A 12,500-nucleotide genomic window follows, 5' to 3' on the forward strand; every position below is an offset into this window, starting at 1 on the left:
TAATAATAGTAATACTGATACTGATAATGACTGATGCTAACAACACTATGAAATAAAATAATGATAATGATAATAATGATGCTAATGATAACAAGAAAGGTAAAATAAACAATAATAATAATGATATTAACGATAATAAAAGTGCAAAAGAAGAAGGAGAGGACGAATGTGACGAAGAAAAATATATATTGAAGGGAAAAAAAATGCGTTGGTCGTCTGTGCTATTTCAAATAATGTAATGGACTGAGAAACAGTTTCCTTCTGCATTCTTGTGATCCTCAAACTTCGGAGAGCACGTATCCCCTTGGGAAAAGGCTACCCCCCCCCCCTCCTTCCTCCGTCCCTTCCTCCTCCTCCTCTTCCTTTTCCTCCTGCTCCTCCTCCTCCTCCTACTTCCCATCCTTCCTGCCCTTCCTCCTTCTTACTTCCCTCCTTCCTCCTTATCCTTCCTCCTCCACCTCTTCCCTCCCTCTCCTACCTCCCATCTCCCCCTCCTCCCTCCTTCCTCCCTCCCTCCTCCCCTCCTCCCTCCCTACCATTCCTCTATTTCACCCTTCTCCTCCTCCCTTACTTCCCTTTACCCCTTCCGTTGTTATCTCCCTTACTCTCTCCCTTTTACCTTCCCCTTTACTCTCCATTACCCCTTACCCTTTACTTTCCCTTACCTCCTCTTTTTTTTACTCTCCCTTACTCTCTCCTCCTTCCTCTCTCCTTTACACTTTCTCTCTCCTTTCTCCTTACATTTTCCCCATTACACTCTACCCTTTTTCTCTCATTTATCTTTTCTTCTTTATCCCTAAGTCTTTACAATCCCTTACTCTCGCCTCCTCTTTACGCCCTCTTAACACCTCACTTTTACTCTCCTGTACCTCCTCCCATTTACTCTCCTTTACTCTCTCTCCCTTACTCCCTCCCCTCCACTTTACTCTCCCTTGCTCTCCCTTATCTCTCCTTTATTCCAATTTTCTTTCCTCTCCATTAGAAAGTGTTGTTCTCGAGGGGTAATATCGTTACTATTTCGTTGTAAAGAAAGCGGCGTTGTTTTTCGCTAAACTAATACCCATACGTATCTTTCTCTCTCTTTCTCTCCTTTATTCTCTCTCTCTCTCTCTCTCTCTCTCTCTCTCTCTCTCTCTCTCTCTCTCTCTCTCTCTTTCTATCTATCTATCTATCTATCTATCTATCTATCTATCTATCTATCTATCTATCTGTCTGTCTATCTATCTGTCTGTCTATCTATCTATCTGTTTATCTTTCTATCTGTCTCTCTATCTCTCTCTCTATTATTCTCCCTCTCTCTTTCCTTCATTCTCTCTCTCTTTCCTTCCCCCCTTCTCTCTCTCTATTTACCTCTCTCTCTCTCTCTCTCTCTCTCTCTCTCTCTCTCTCTCTCTCTCTCTCTCTCTCTCTCTCTCTCTCTCTCTCTCTCTCTCTCTCCCTCCCCTCGTCTCTCTCTTCGAACAGATCTATCGATTTATCTGGTGGTTATTAGATACCTTTCTTTTATTTCCTTTCTTTCTACATTTTTTTTTTCTCCAACCTTCGTCGAGTATCCGAAGATTATCCTGAATATTTCTTTCGCAGTCTCGTATATACAAGCCACTTGTTACTAGACGTGTTCCTTAAGGGTGCACATTCCACCCTGACTTTCTAGCGCCGCAGCTCCTGCGTCTAACGTTGCAATATTTCCGTTGCAAATGTCGTCAAGATTGTCTCCTCTCTCTCTCTCTCTCTCTCTCCTCTCTCTCTCTCCTCTCCTCTCTCTCTCTCTCCTCTTCTCTCTCCTCTCTCTCTCTCCCTCTCTCTCTCTCTCTCTCTCTCTCTCTCTCTCTCCTCTCTCTCTTCTCTTCCTCTCTCTCTCTCTCTCTCTCTCTCTCCTCTCTCTCTCCTCTCTCTCTCTCTCTCTCTCTCTTCTCTTTCTCTCTCTCTCCTCTCTCTCTCTCTCTCTCTCTCTCTACTGAATCCCTTTATGACTTTCAATCATTCCTGCCTCATTGTCTGGATCGTCAGTTATGCTATCTTACAGATCTCTTTCCTGATGATCTCAAGAACGTCATAAGCCCTTTTAATCGAGCATTTCTATCGTGCTCTCCCTGTCCTTGCCGCTGTCTCCCTTCTCTCTCTCCTTCTCCTCTCTCCCTCTCCCTCCTCTCCTCCTCTCTCTCCTCTCTCCTCCCTTCCCTCCCTCTCCCTCTCCCTCTCCCTCCCTTCCTCCCTTCCCTCTCCCTCTCCCTCCCTTCCTCCCTTCCTCCCTCTCCCTCCCTCTCCCTCTCCCTCTCCCTCCCTTCCTCCCTTCCTCCCTCTCCCTCTCCTTCCCCTCTTCGATACCCTCCCCCCCTCCGCCCCCCCCTCCCATAAAATCTCCTCAATCTTTTCCAACAAATATTAAGCCGAAAATTCCACAAATTCCGCTGCTCACTAAGGTCATTTTCTCTCTTTCTTTTCCTCCCTCTCTGTCTCTCTTTTTCTCTCCCTCTCTCCCTGTCATCTTCGTTTCTTTCCTTTCTTCCCTCTCTTTCTCCCTTTCTAGTTTCCTCCCTACTTCCCTTCCTTCATTCACTTATTGACTCATTCACTCTCTCTCTCTCTCTCTCTCTCTCTCTCTCCTCTCTTCTCTCTCTCTCTCTCTCCTCTCTCTCTCCCCCTCCCTTTCTCCCTCTCTCTCCCTCTCTCTCTCCCTTCCTTCTCTTCCCTCCTCCCTCCTCCCTCCCTCTCCTTTTCCTTCTCTTCCCTCCCTCCCCTTCCTCCTTCTCTACTTCCCTTTCCTTTCCTCCTTTACAGTTCCCTCCCCCTTTTCTCTCCTCCCCCTCCCTTCCTCACCTCTGTCCATCTCCTTTTCTCCTTTCCCTTCCTCCCTCCCCTTTCTCCTCACTCTCTTCCCCCCTCCCCTTTCTCTCTCTCCTTTCCCTCCTCCTTCCCTCCTCCTCCCTCCCTCTCTCTTCTTCACTCCCTCCCCTTCCCCTACTCTCCCCCTCCTCTCCTTTCCTCCTCCTTCCCTCCTCCTTCCCTCCTCCTCCTCTCTCCTCTCCTCCTCTCCCTTCTCCCCTCTCTCCCCGTCCCCTTCTCTCCTCTCCTTTCCCTCCTCCTTCCCTTCTCCTTCCCTCCCTCTCTCTTCTTCACTCCCTCCCCTTCCCCTTACTCCCACCTCTCTCTCTACTTTCCCCCCTCCTTCCTTCCTCTTTCCCTCCCTCTCTCTTCTTCACTCCCTCCCCTTCTCCTTACTCCCCCCCGTCTCTCTAATTCCCCCCTCCTTCCCTCCTCTTTCCCTCCCTCTCTCTTCTCCACTCCCTCCCCTTCTCCTCACTCTCTTCCCCTCCCCCCTCTCCGTCTCCTTCGCCCCCTCCTTCCCTCCTCTTTCCCTCCCTCTCTCTTCTCCACTCCCTCTCCTTCTCCTCATTCTCTTCCCCTCCCCTCTCCCTCTCCTTCGCCCCTCCTTCCCTCCCCATCTGGTGTCTCCGAGTCCTTTTCACACTTTCTCATCATCCGTTCACTTCCGGAGGTCGAGCGAGATGAAGTGAGAGGCTGGGAGCATCTTCATCTTAGGATACTGTCTTCCTTTCTTTCTTTCTTTGTTTCCTTCCTTCGTTCTTTGATTCTTTCTTTCTCTCTTTCTTTCTTCCCTTATTCCTTTCTTTCCTTCCTTTCTTTGTTTTTTTTTTTCTTTGCTCTCATTCTTTCTTTCTGTCTGTATTTATCTATTCATTTATTATCTATCTATTTCTTTATATACTATTCATTTATTCCTATCTATCTTTCTGTATTTATCTATTCTTCCTTTCTTTCTTTCTGTCTCCCTTTCTTTCTCTCCTTCTTTCTTTCCCTCTCTCTCTCTCTCTTTCTTCCGCTATTGCAAGTATAGTCTCAGTATTCTTTTAAATAATCATCCTTCCTTTTGTCTTTATAAGTAACTTTATCATTATCCATTTTTTTTTCAGAAGCAGTGTCATTCCCATATTTTGAGTAGAATATTATATTCATCATAATAGTAATGGCAATCATAACAACTAATGTTATTGTTGGTAGTCGTTGTAGAAGCCGTGGTAGTGATTGTTATATTAATATTAGTAGTACTTGTATAGCCCTCCTATCATTAGTCTTATCATTCTTCTTATTATATGACGTTAACATTGTTATTCGTTATTATTATTATTATTATTATTATTATTATTATTATCATTTTTATCATTATTATTATTATTATTATTATTATTATTATTATTATTATTATCATTATTATTATTATTATCATTATTATTACTATCATTATTATTATTATTATTATCATTATTATCATTATCACCATTATTATTATCATAATTGTTATTTATTATAATTAGCATTATCATTATTATCATTATTATTATCATTATTATTGTTATTATTAATATTATTATTATTATTAGTAGTAGTAGTAGTAGTAATATTATTATTATTATCATCATCATTAATATTATTGTTATTATTATTATTATTGTTGTTGTTTTTGTTGTTGTTATTATTATTATTTATTTATTTACTCATTATTATATTATTATTATTTTTTATTATTATTATTATTATCATCATCATCATTATCATCATTGTTATTATTAGTATTAGTATAATTATTGCTGTTATTACTACTGTTATCATCATTATTAGTAGTATTGTTATTGGTAGCATCATTATTGTTATTACTATTGTTATTATCATTATTATTATCATCATTACCGTTACTGTTATTGCTATTGCTATAATTATTATTACTATCATTATTGTTATCATCATCATTATTATCGTCACCATTACTACTACTACTACTGCTGTTACTACTACAATTAATATCACTATTATTATCTTTACTATCGTTATTGATAGTGTTACTAGTTCGAGTTGTTATTAAAACATAATCGTTAACTTTATCCATATTAACTATGTAGATATAGTTATCACTGTTATCATTATCCTTATTCATATCATTATAATAATTGATATTACTGTTGTTATTATTGGAATTGTTATCATGATCAGCTTATTGTAATTGTTAAAGTAAATTGCATCATCATTATCACTGCTATGATTAGCATAGTATTAATACCATGATGATGGTCATTATCATATATTTATCCTTAGCATCATCACTTTATAAACACTATCATCATCATATTTTTATCATAATCACCACCATACCATGATCATCTTAATCATCCTCATCCTCTCATCACATCATTATTACTTCTCATCTACGAGGTAATAATAATATTATTCAATATTCTTTAATGATGCATGTACAAGAGAATGACGGTAATGCATATTCTTAAATAAATATACATTTTTATTTTTTATTTATTTATTTATTTATTTATTTTTTAGGCTTTTGATGCGGATATCACGAAACCTTTGTAAATACGATACGTTCCATTAGCTTATTCCAATCTTTAAAAACTTTGTGAAAACGGTGATTATCAAGCCATTACGTTAATTTCAAATCTAGATTAACAATTGTAACTTTCCTTTCAGCTCGTTAAGTGCTAATAAAAATAAGTGTAATTTTAGCCTAATGAGGATTCCTGATTTACGAAATGCTAGAGTTATCGATTGTGCTTCTTCTTGACAAAAGTTTAATGGAAAAGATAAAGGTATCAGCGCGTCTTATCGGCGTTGTATATGATAAAAAATGACGTTAGTAAATGGAATGTATAATGATGAGAGTGAGAGATAAGCATAATGGCAAACTAATCAACAGGTGGTAACATGATTAGTTCTCAGAACCGCTCAGATCGGGCTGGCTTGAAATTAGTAGAGAACATCGAGAATTTCTCTCTCTTTCTCTTTCTTTCTCTCTCTCTCTCTTTATCTATCTATCTATCTATCTATCTATCTATCTATCTCTATGTATCTATGTATCTCTCTCTCTCTCTCTCTCTCTCTCTCTCTCTCTCTCTCTCTCTCTCTCTCTCTCTCTCTCTCTCTCTCTCTCTCTCTCTCTCTCTCTCTCTCTGAAATTAAGTCATATAAGTGAAAGATGTCAGTCCCCAGAACTTATATTCACCGTAATGTGATCGAAAATGCTAAAATTACGCAATATGCGGTATTTACATTATCAAATATTGCCTCTAAGAGTATTGGTATGCCACTGTTCTTTTTTCATACGTCCGTTTAGTGTATTTGTCGAGAGAATATCTAATTATTCTTCATACTATCAACAAGCGCGTGCATCCGTTGCAGACAGGATAATGTGTTGCTAAGACAGGCTTAAATGTTGTTGGTTAATTACGAAATCTTTCAGCAAACTGTGTTGCAAGATTTACAAATAAATCACAATTCTACATGTATACATGGAAGCAAATGCTTACAGAGAGAGAGAGAGAAAGGAAGGGAGAGAGAGGGGGAGGGATAGAAAGAGAGTGAGAATCAGAGAGAGAGCGAGAGAGAGAGAGAGAGAGAGAGAGAGAGAGAGAGAGAGAGAGTTAAGAGATATACAGCCAGACCAACAGAGACCGACAGACTGAGGCAGACAGACGGAGACAGAAGGACCCCCTGCCCACACACAGACCCCCTCAAGCATAAAGCGTCCTTCGAACATCCTAAAACGCCGCGGGGAATTGTCCTCCGCCCCTGGAATTGAACCCGAGTCCTCCGAGCTCGCAAAAGGCCCTCAGGACATGACTCACTGACAGCTAAGGCGCCCTGGGGACTCCACACGGCGGCGCAGAAGAGGAGGAGGGCGGCGGCAGACAGGGCTCCTCCGCCTCGCAATCCTATAGAACCGACCATCCTTTTCCTTCTTCTTTTTCTTCTATAAACGTGTCTTTGAAATCCTTCTTTCTTGTCTTCTTATCTCTAAAAAATATATATATATATATGTATATCTCCCTTCTTTTCCCTTCCTTCTTCTCTGCACTCTTCCCCAAAAATGCACCCTATTTTTCAATATATTTTCGACCAGCACTTTGTATTTCTTCACTGAATATCATCTCTCACCAAGAAGTCGTCCCTAAAAAAAATAATGACCCACAGCCTCCTTCTACGACTAGTGAAACACGACTCGAAAGGCAGACGTAAGCAGCGATTACGAGAATGTGATTAGATAGAAACGATAAGCAGATGATAGAGTGTTGATAAAGGAATACGGCATGATTGGTAAGTTCGGCGGGATTTTTTTTAGATGTGTGTGTTATTATTTGCGTCGTACTTTCTCTCTCTCTCTCTCTCTCTCTCTCCATCTATCTATCTGTCTATCTCTATATCAGTCAATCTGCCAGGTACTTGTAAAACGCACGGTCTGCTTGCAGGCTTTATTGTTGACTTCGGTTTTCTTCAGCTTAGCGTGGACCGAGGTTGGAATGTGGAGAAGCAGCCCCGGGCAGCGGGTGGCCCGGCAAGGTGGGCTGGCCCCGGAGGGTGGCCCCCGGGAGAAGGCCGCGTCCGAGCGGGAGCATGACTCGAGGAGGAGTGAGCGCACGGGTCAGTACAGGTCAAGCTCGCTGCCCAGGTCACTGCACAAGCCGGCCATTCTAACCTCCGTCTACGCTACACTACCAAGAATCTTCTCTTCACAAATATACGCAACGGACCGTGCGTTTTACAAGTACCTGACACAGTCTATCTATCTGCCTATCTATATATCTGCCTATCTATCCATTTATCTGTCTATTTGTCATATGATTTATTAATAATTTATCTGTTTGCCCATCTATCCATATATCTGATTATTCTGCATATCTAACTGTCCACATGTTTATCTATCTATCTCTCTCTCTCTATCTATCTATCTATCTCTCTATCTATCTCTCTATCTCTCTATCTCTCTCTCTATCTCTCTATCTATCTCTCTACTATCTCTCTATCTCTCTATCTATCTCTCTATCTCTCTATCTCTCTATCTATCTCTCTATCTCTCTATCTATCTATCTATCTCTCTATGTCTCTATCTATCTCTCTATCTCTCTATCTATCTCTCTATCTCTCTATCTATCTCTCTATCTATCTCTCTATCTATCTCTCTATCTCTCTATCTATCTCTCTCTCTATCTATCTCTCTATCTCTCTATCTCTCTCTCTATCTCTCTCTCTCTCTCTCTCTCTCTCTCTCTCTCTCCTCTCTCTCTCTCTCTCTCTCTCTCTCTCTCTCTCTCTCTCTCTCTCTCTCTCTCTCTCTCTCTCTCTCTCTCTCTCTCTCTCTCTCTCTCTCTCTCTCAACGGAAAGGGAAAATGGAACTATATTATGATATGTGTGACATACTGCTGACATCATTCCCATTACAAGAAACATCTCATTCGGTCGAAAATCCCTCACGAAGCATAGCATCCCATCGCCCTAACGATACGAGCAGATATCGTTACACAACCAAAGCTTTAATCTAAATCCCGCCTGAACTCAGCTGACATGTAATACCCGTGACGTCACACCAGTAAAATTAATTATGTTGGAGAGGTATGGAGGCGTCAAGGGAGGACGAGGGAGGGGGGGGGGGGAAGGGGGAGGAGGCAGGTGGGGAAGAGGGTAGGTAGGGGAGGAAGAGGGGGAAGAGGAGGACGAGGGAGGGGGGAGGAAGGGGGAGGAGGCAGGTGGGGAAGAGGGTAGGTAGGGGAGGAAGAGGGGGAAGAGGAGGACGAGGGAGGGGGGAGGAGGGAGGTGGGGAAGGGGGTAGGTAGGGGAGGAAGAGGGGGAGAAGGGGTGTGTGGAAGAGGAGGAAGGTGGTGGGAGGGAGAAGGGGAGAAGGAGGGAGACAGGAGGGAAGAAGGAAGGAAGGAAGGAAGAGGGAGGGGGGAGGGGGGAGGTAGGCGAGAGGGAGGGGTCAGGGGGAGTGTGTGGGAGAGGAGGAAGGTGGTGGAGGGGGAGGGGAATGTGTGAGGGAGGGGGAGGAGGAACGGAAGGGAAGGGGAGGGGAGAAGGAGGGAAGGGGAGAAGGAAGGAAAGAAGGGATAGGATGCGGGAAGGGGGACTGATTAGCTTATGATCGATGTACATTTTCATAATATATGTCGCAAGTTCCTTGATTAATGGTGTTTATTTAATTATTTTTGCCATTAATGTGGATCTATCGCATACCCATTGCCACACACACACACACACACACACACACACACACACACACACACACACACACACACACACACACACACACACACACACACACACACACACACACACAAACACACACACACACACACACACACACACACACACACATACGTACATAATCTTAATAATTGAATATATTGGTTATTTAAACTATACATCATCAACATTAACGCGAAAATTGTAACTGTTTGTCATTTAGAAATAACATATGCCGTTTTTTAACACTTTTCATAATAAAAACAAACTCGCGTTTTATAACCATAAGAAGATTTTTTTAATGGAAAATTAAATAATGAAAAAAGCGAAGATGATCATGATAATCTTTATCTTTTTTCCGATTGGTATAATAAATAAACACTATAAAGATAAACAAAGATGAAATGCAATAAAAGGAGAAAAATTAGAAACTCGCCAAATGACACCCCCCCCCCCCCCAAAAAAAAAAAAAAAAAAAAAAAAAAAAAAAAACATGAAAAAAGTGTATATGACAAGTATTCAATAACTGACAGACAGTTTTAGCGTTTTTAGTAAAAAGTTCTTGAACATTATCTGGTACAACAACTTTTGCATTGCAGGAATTTATTTCGTTGGACATGTAAACAAATATATATTTTTCATTCTAAATTGTTTCGTTTATAAAGGAAATTTTTTTTTTTTTTTGTGCGTACCCATGTCTAAATGTAACATAAAAAATTGCCGTTGCTTTTCAGCGTGTAAATATTTAATAAATATTCAGGCGAATTATGCAAGTAAAAGTGTGTAAGCTTTAGCAGACAGAAAAGTATATCATATATAAGTATACCCTGACGCGCACACACACGCACACGCACACATTCATGCATATATACATACTGTTCATACATATATTCATACAGACACATATACATACATAAATACATAATGCTTTCACTAAAACCATATATAACTACTACAACATCATACATACTACATACATACCATATTTTTCCACATACTAAATACACAAAACTACAAAAAAAACAAAAAACCCAAAAAATGCATACATAATATTCATACATATAATACATACATACATACATCAACATACATACATACATCATACTACAAAAGGACTGCCTACATTATTTAACATATTCAAAAGCATGCGTGCGGTAAGGGGACTGAAAAACAGGTACCCAAGTCTAGATAGATATATAGATAGACAGATAGATAGAAAGAACAGACACAAAATCATTTTGCTTTTACAACATTTTCCAGACGTGTTTTAGAGTAAGCAAAAAAAAAAGTATAATATGTAAAAGTTATATCATTAATTACAACTTGATACGTTTAATTAAAATAGATATCTCACCTTGTGCGTGTGTATGTGTGTCTGTCTGCCTATTTGTCTGTCTGTCTGTCTGTCTGTGCATGTGTGTGTGCGCGTGTGTGTGAGGCACCCGCATTTGACAATTCATGTCAAATAGCCAATTCCCTAGAAAAAAAAACTAAATTTTCAAATCTTTCTTATACGTTACAGAGGCCATTAAACCCTCTTTTTGAAGATTAAGTTCTTATCTCTCATATTAGATCCATTTGAACGTTCCTTTTCCTTAACGTTATTTTAAATTCGTCCCGAGATTTAACCTTCACACTCGTCTAGAATTTTGATTAAGATGATGAAGTTAAAATTAATTCCCCTTGTACGGATGCCATTTCTTCTCATTACGTTGTTTTCAATCTTATTTATTTTTCTTTTCAGTGAAATGATTAAGGCTTATGCAATACTGTGCAACGAAGACAGAATGATATTATTTCTAGATCAGATTTGAGATTTGATCACTGCCTTTTAATGTCTTCTCTTTTGTTTATTAATGAATTTATTACTCTACGTATTTTCTCATCCATTTGTTCCTATATATTTACCTCTTTATCCTTACCTCCTTATTCACTCCTTCACTCATTCAACCTCACTTCATTCAGTATCTGTTCCTTCAAAGATTCAATTTCGACGTATTGTATGTAAATCAACTTCCAGCCAGCTCTATGTATCTACTCACCCATCTGCTCTTATATTCTTCATTCTTATTTCTTTATTCACTCCTTCACCCTTTCCTCTGCCCCCTTTCATTCGGTATTTGTTCTCCCAAAGATTCAATCTCGATATACTTGAATGCGACGTAACTTCCAGCCAGCCCGTGTGATGATGTTTAAGGAGGAAGCTCTTTGTGGTGCACCGGGACCTCGCTGCCAGAAGTTTGTCTCGCGAAACTTTGCTCTTCCCTTTTTTTTTCTTTCTTTTTTGGAAGAAAGGATTTGCCGTCGAAGTCACCACAATATTAATATTATGTCTTGCAGCTTTCTAGTTCTTCTTTTCTATTTTTCTTCTTTTGTTTTTTTTTCTCTCTGTTGGATTGAATTTGTTCGTAATAGTATGTTATCTACTGTTGCCTTTATGATGATTCTATGATTTACATGTGTCATCATTGTGAGACAAAAAACAAATTCAGTAATTACATCATATTACACAATTAGCTAAATGCACACAACGACTCAAGAGTGTAAAACAAATTAGCAAATTAAGATATAGTGCTCATTGCTCCGGGAATGTGCAGCATGACAAGACGAGTAAAAGTTAGAAGCTGAGAGAGAGCTGTCTCGAGAGGGAGCGATGGTGGGGGGGGGGGTCATCGCCCCCAGCGCCCCGATGGTGGTCGACCCTCAATGGCGCTTGGCATATGCAGACATACATACATCCTTATATACATATATAAACACACACATACACATACAAGTATATGTGTGTGTGTGTGTGTGTGTGTGTGTGTGTGTGTGTGTGTGTGTGTGTGTGTGTGTGTGTGTGTGTGTGTGTGTGTGTGTATGCGTGCGCTGCATGTTGTGGTGCAGTGGTAGCTGTCTCGTCTAGCAATCTTGCTGACGCGCACCGCCAGTGGACGGTACCCCCGGCCATTCCTTACACATAACATGATACAGACAGCTTGTCACATCAAGAGAAAACACTATTACAAAGGAATAAAACTAAATTATAATCATCATAGAATATTATACATATATATATATATATATATATATATATGTATATATATATATATATATATACATATATACATATATATATATTTTTTTTTTTTTTTTTTTTTTTTACGGTAGGTTCATGTCTGAGCCGCCGTGGTCACAGCATGATACTTAATTGTAGTTTTCATGTTGTGATGCACTTGGAGTGAGTACGTAGTAGGGTCCCCAGTTCCTTTCCACGGAGAGTGCCGGTGTTACCTTTTTTAGGTAATCATTCTCTCATACTATATATATATATACTATATATATACTATATATATACATATATATATATATATATATATATATATATATATATATATATATATATATATATATACATTATATTTACATCTATATATATAATATATATTGTGTATACACACACACACACACATAT

The 12,500-nt window shown here is 39.6% G+C and overlaps 1 protein-coding gene across 1 annotated transcript in view; it reads right to left on the bottom strand.

Moving 5' to 3' along the window:
- The window catches only part of LOC119597666, a 27,267-nt gene extending 20,180 nt beyond the window's left edge, over positions 1–7,087 (bottom strand). Inside the window, exons 1-2 of the mRNA XM_037947264.1 lie at positions 6,964–7,087; positions 6,654–6,822 (exon numbers count right to left, since the gene is read on the bottom strand). Coding sequence (XP_037803192.1) covers positions 6,654–6,756 — 103 coding nt within the window. The 5' untranslated portion in view covers positions 6,757–6,822; positions 6,964–7,087. The remainder of the gene's footprint in view (positions 1–6,653; positions 6,823–6,963) is intronic.
- Positions 7,088–12,500: the final 5,413 nt, after the last annotated feature.

Source organism: Penaeus monodon, chromosome 39, assembly GCF_015228065.2.
Source record: "Penaeus monodon isolate SGIC_2016 chromosome 39, NSTDA_Pmon_1, whole genome shotgun sequence".
NCBI classification, from domain to species: domain Eukaryota; kingdom Metazoa; phylum Arthropoda; class Malacostraca; order Decapoda; family Penaeidae; genus Penaeus; species Penaeus monodon.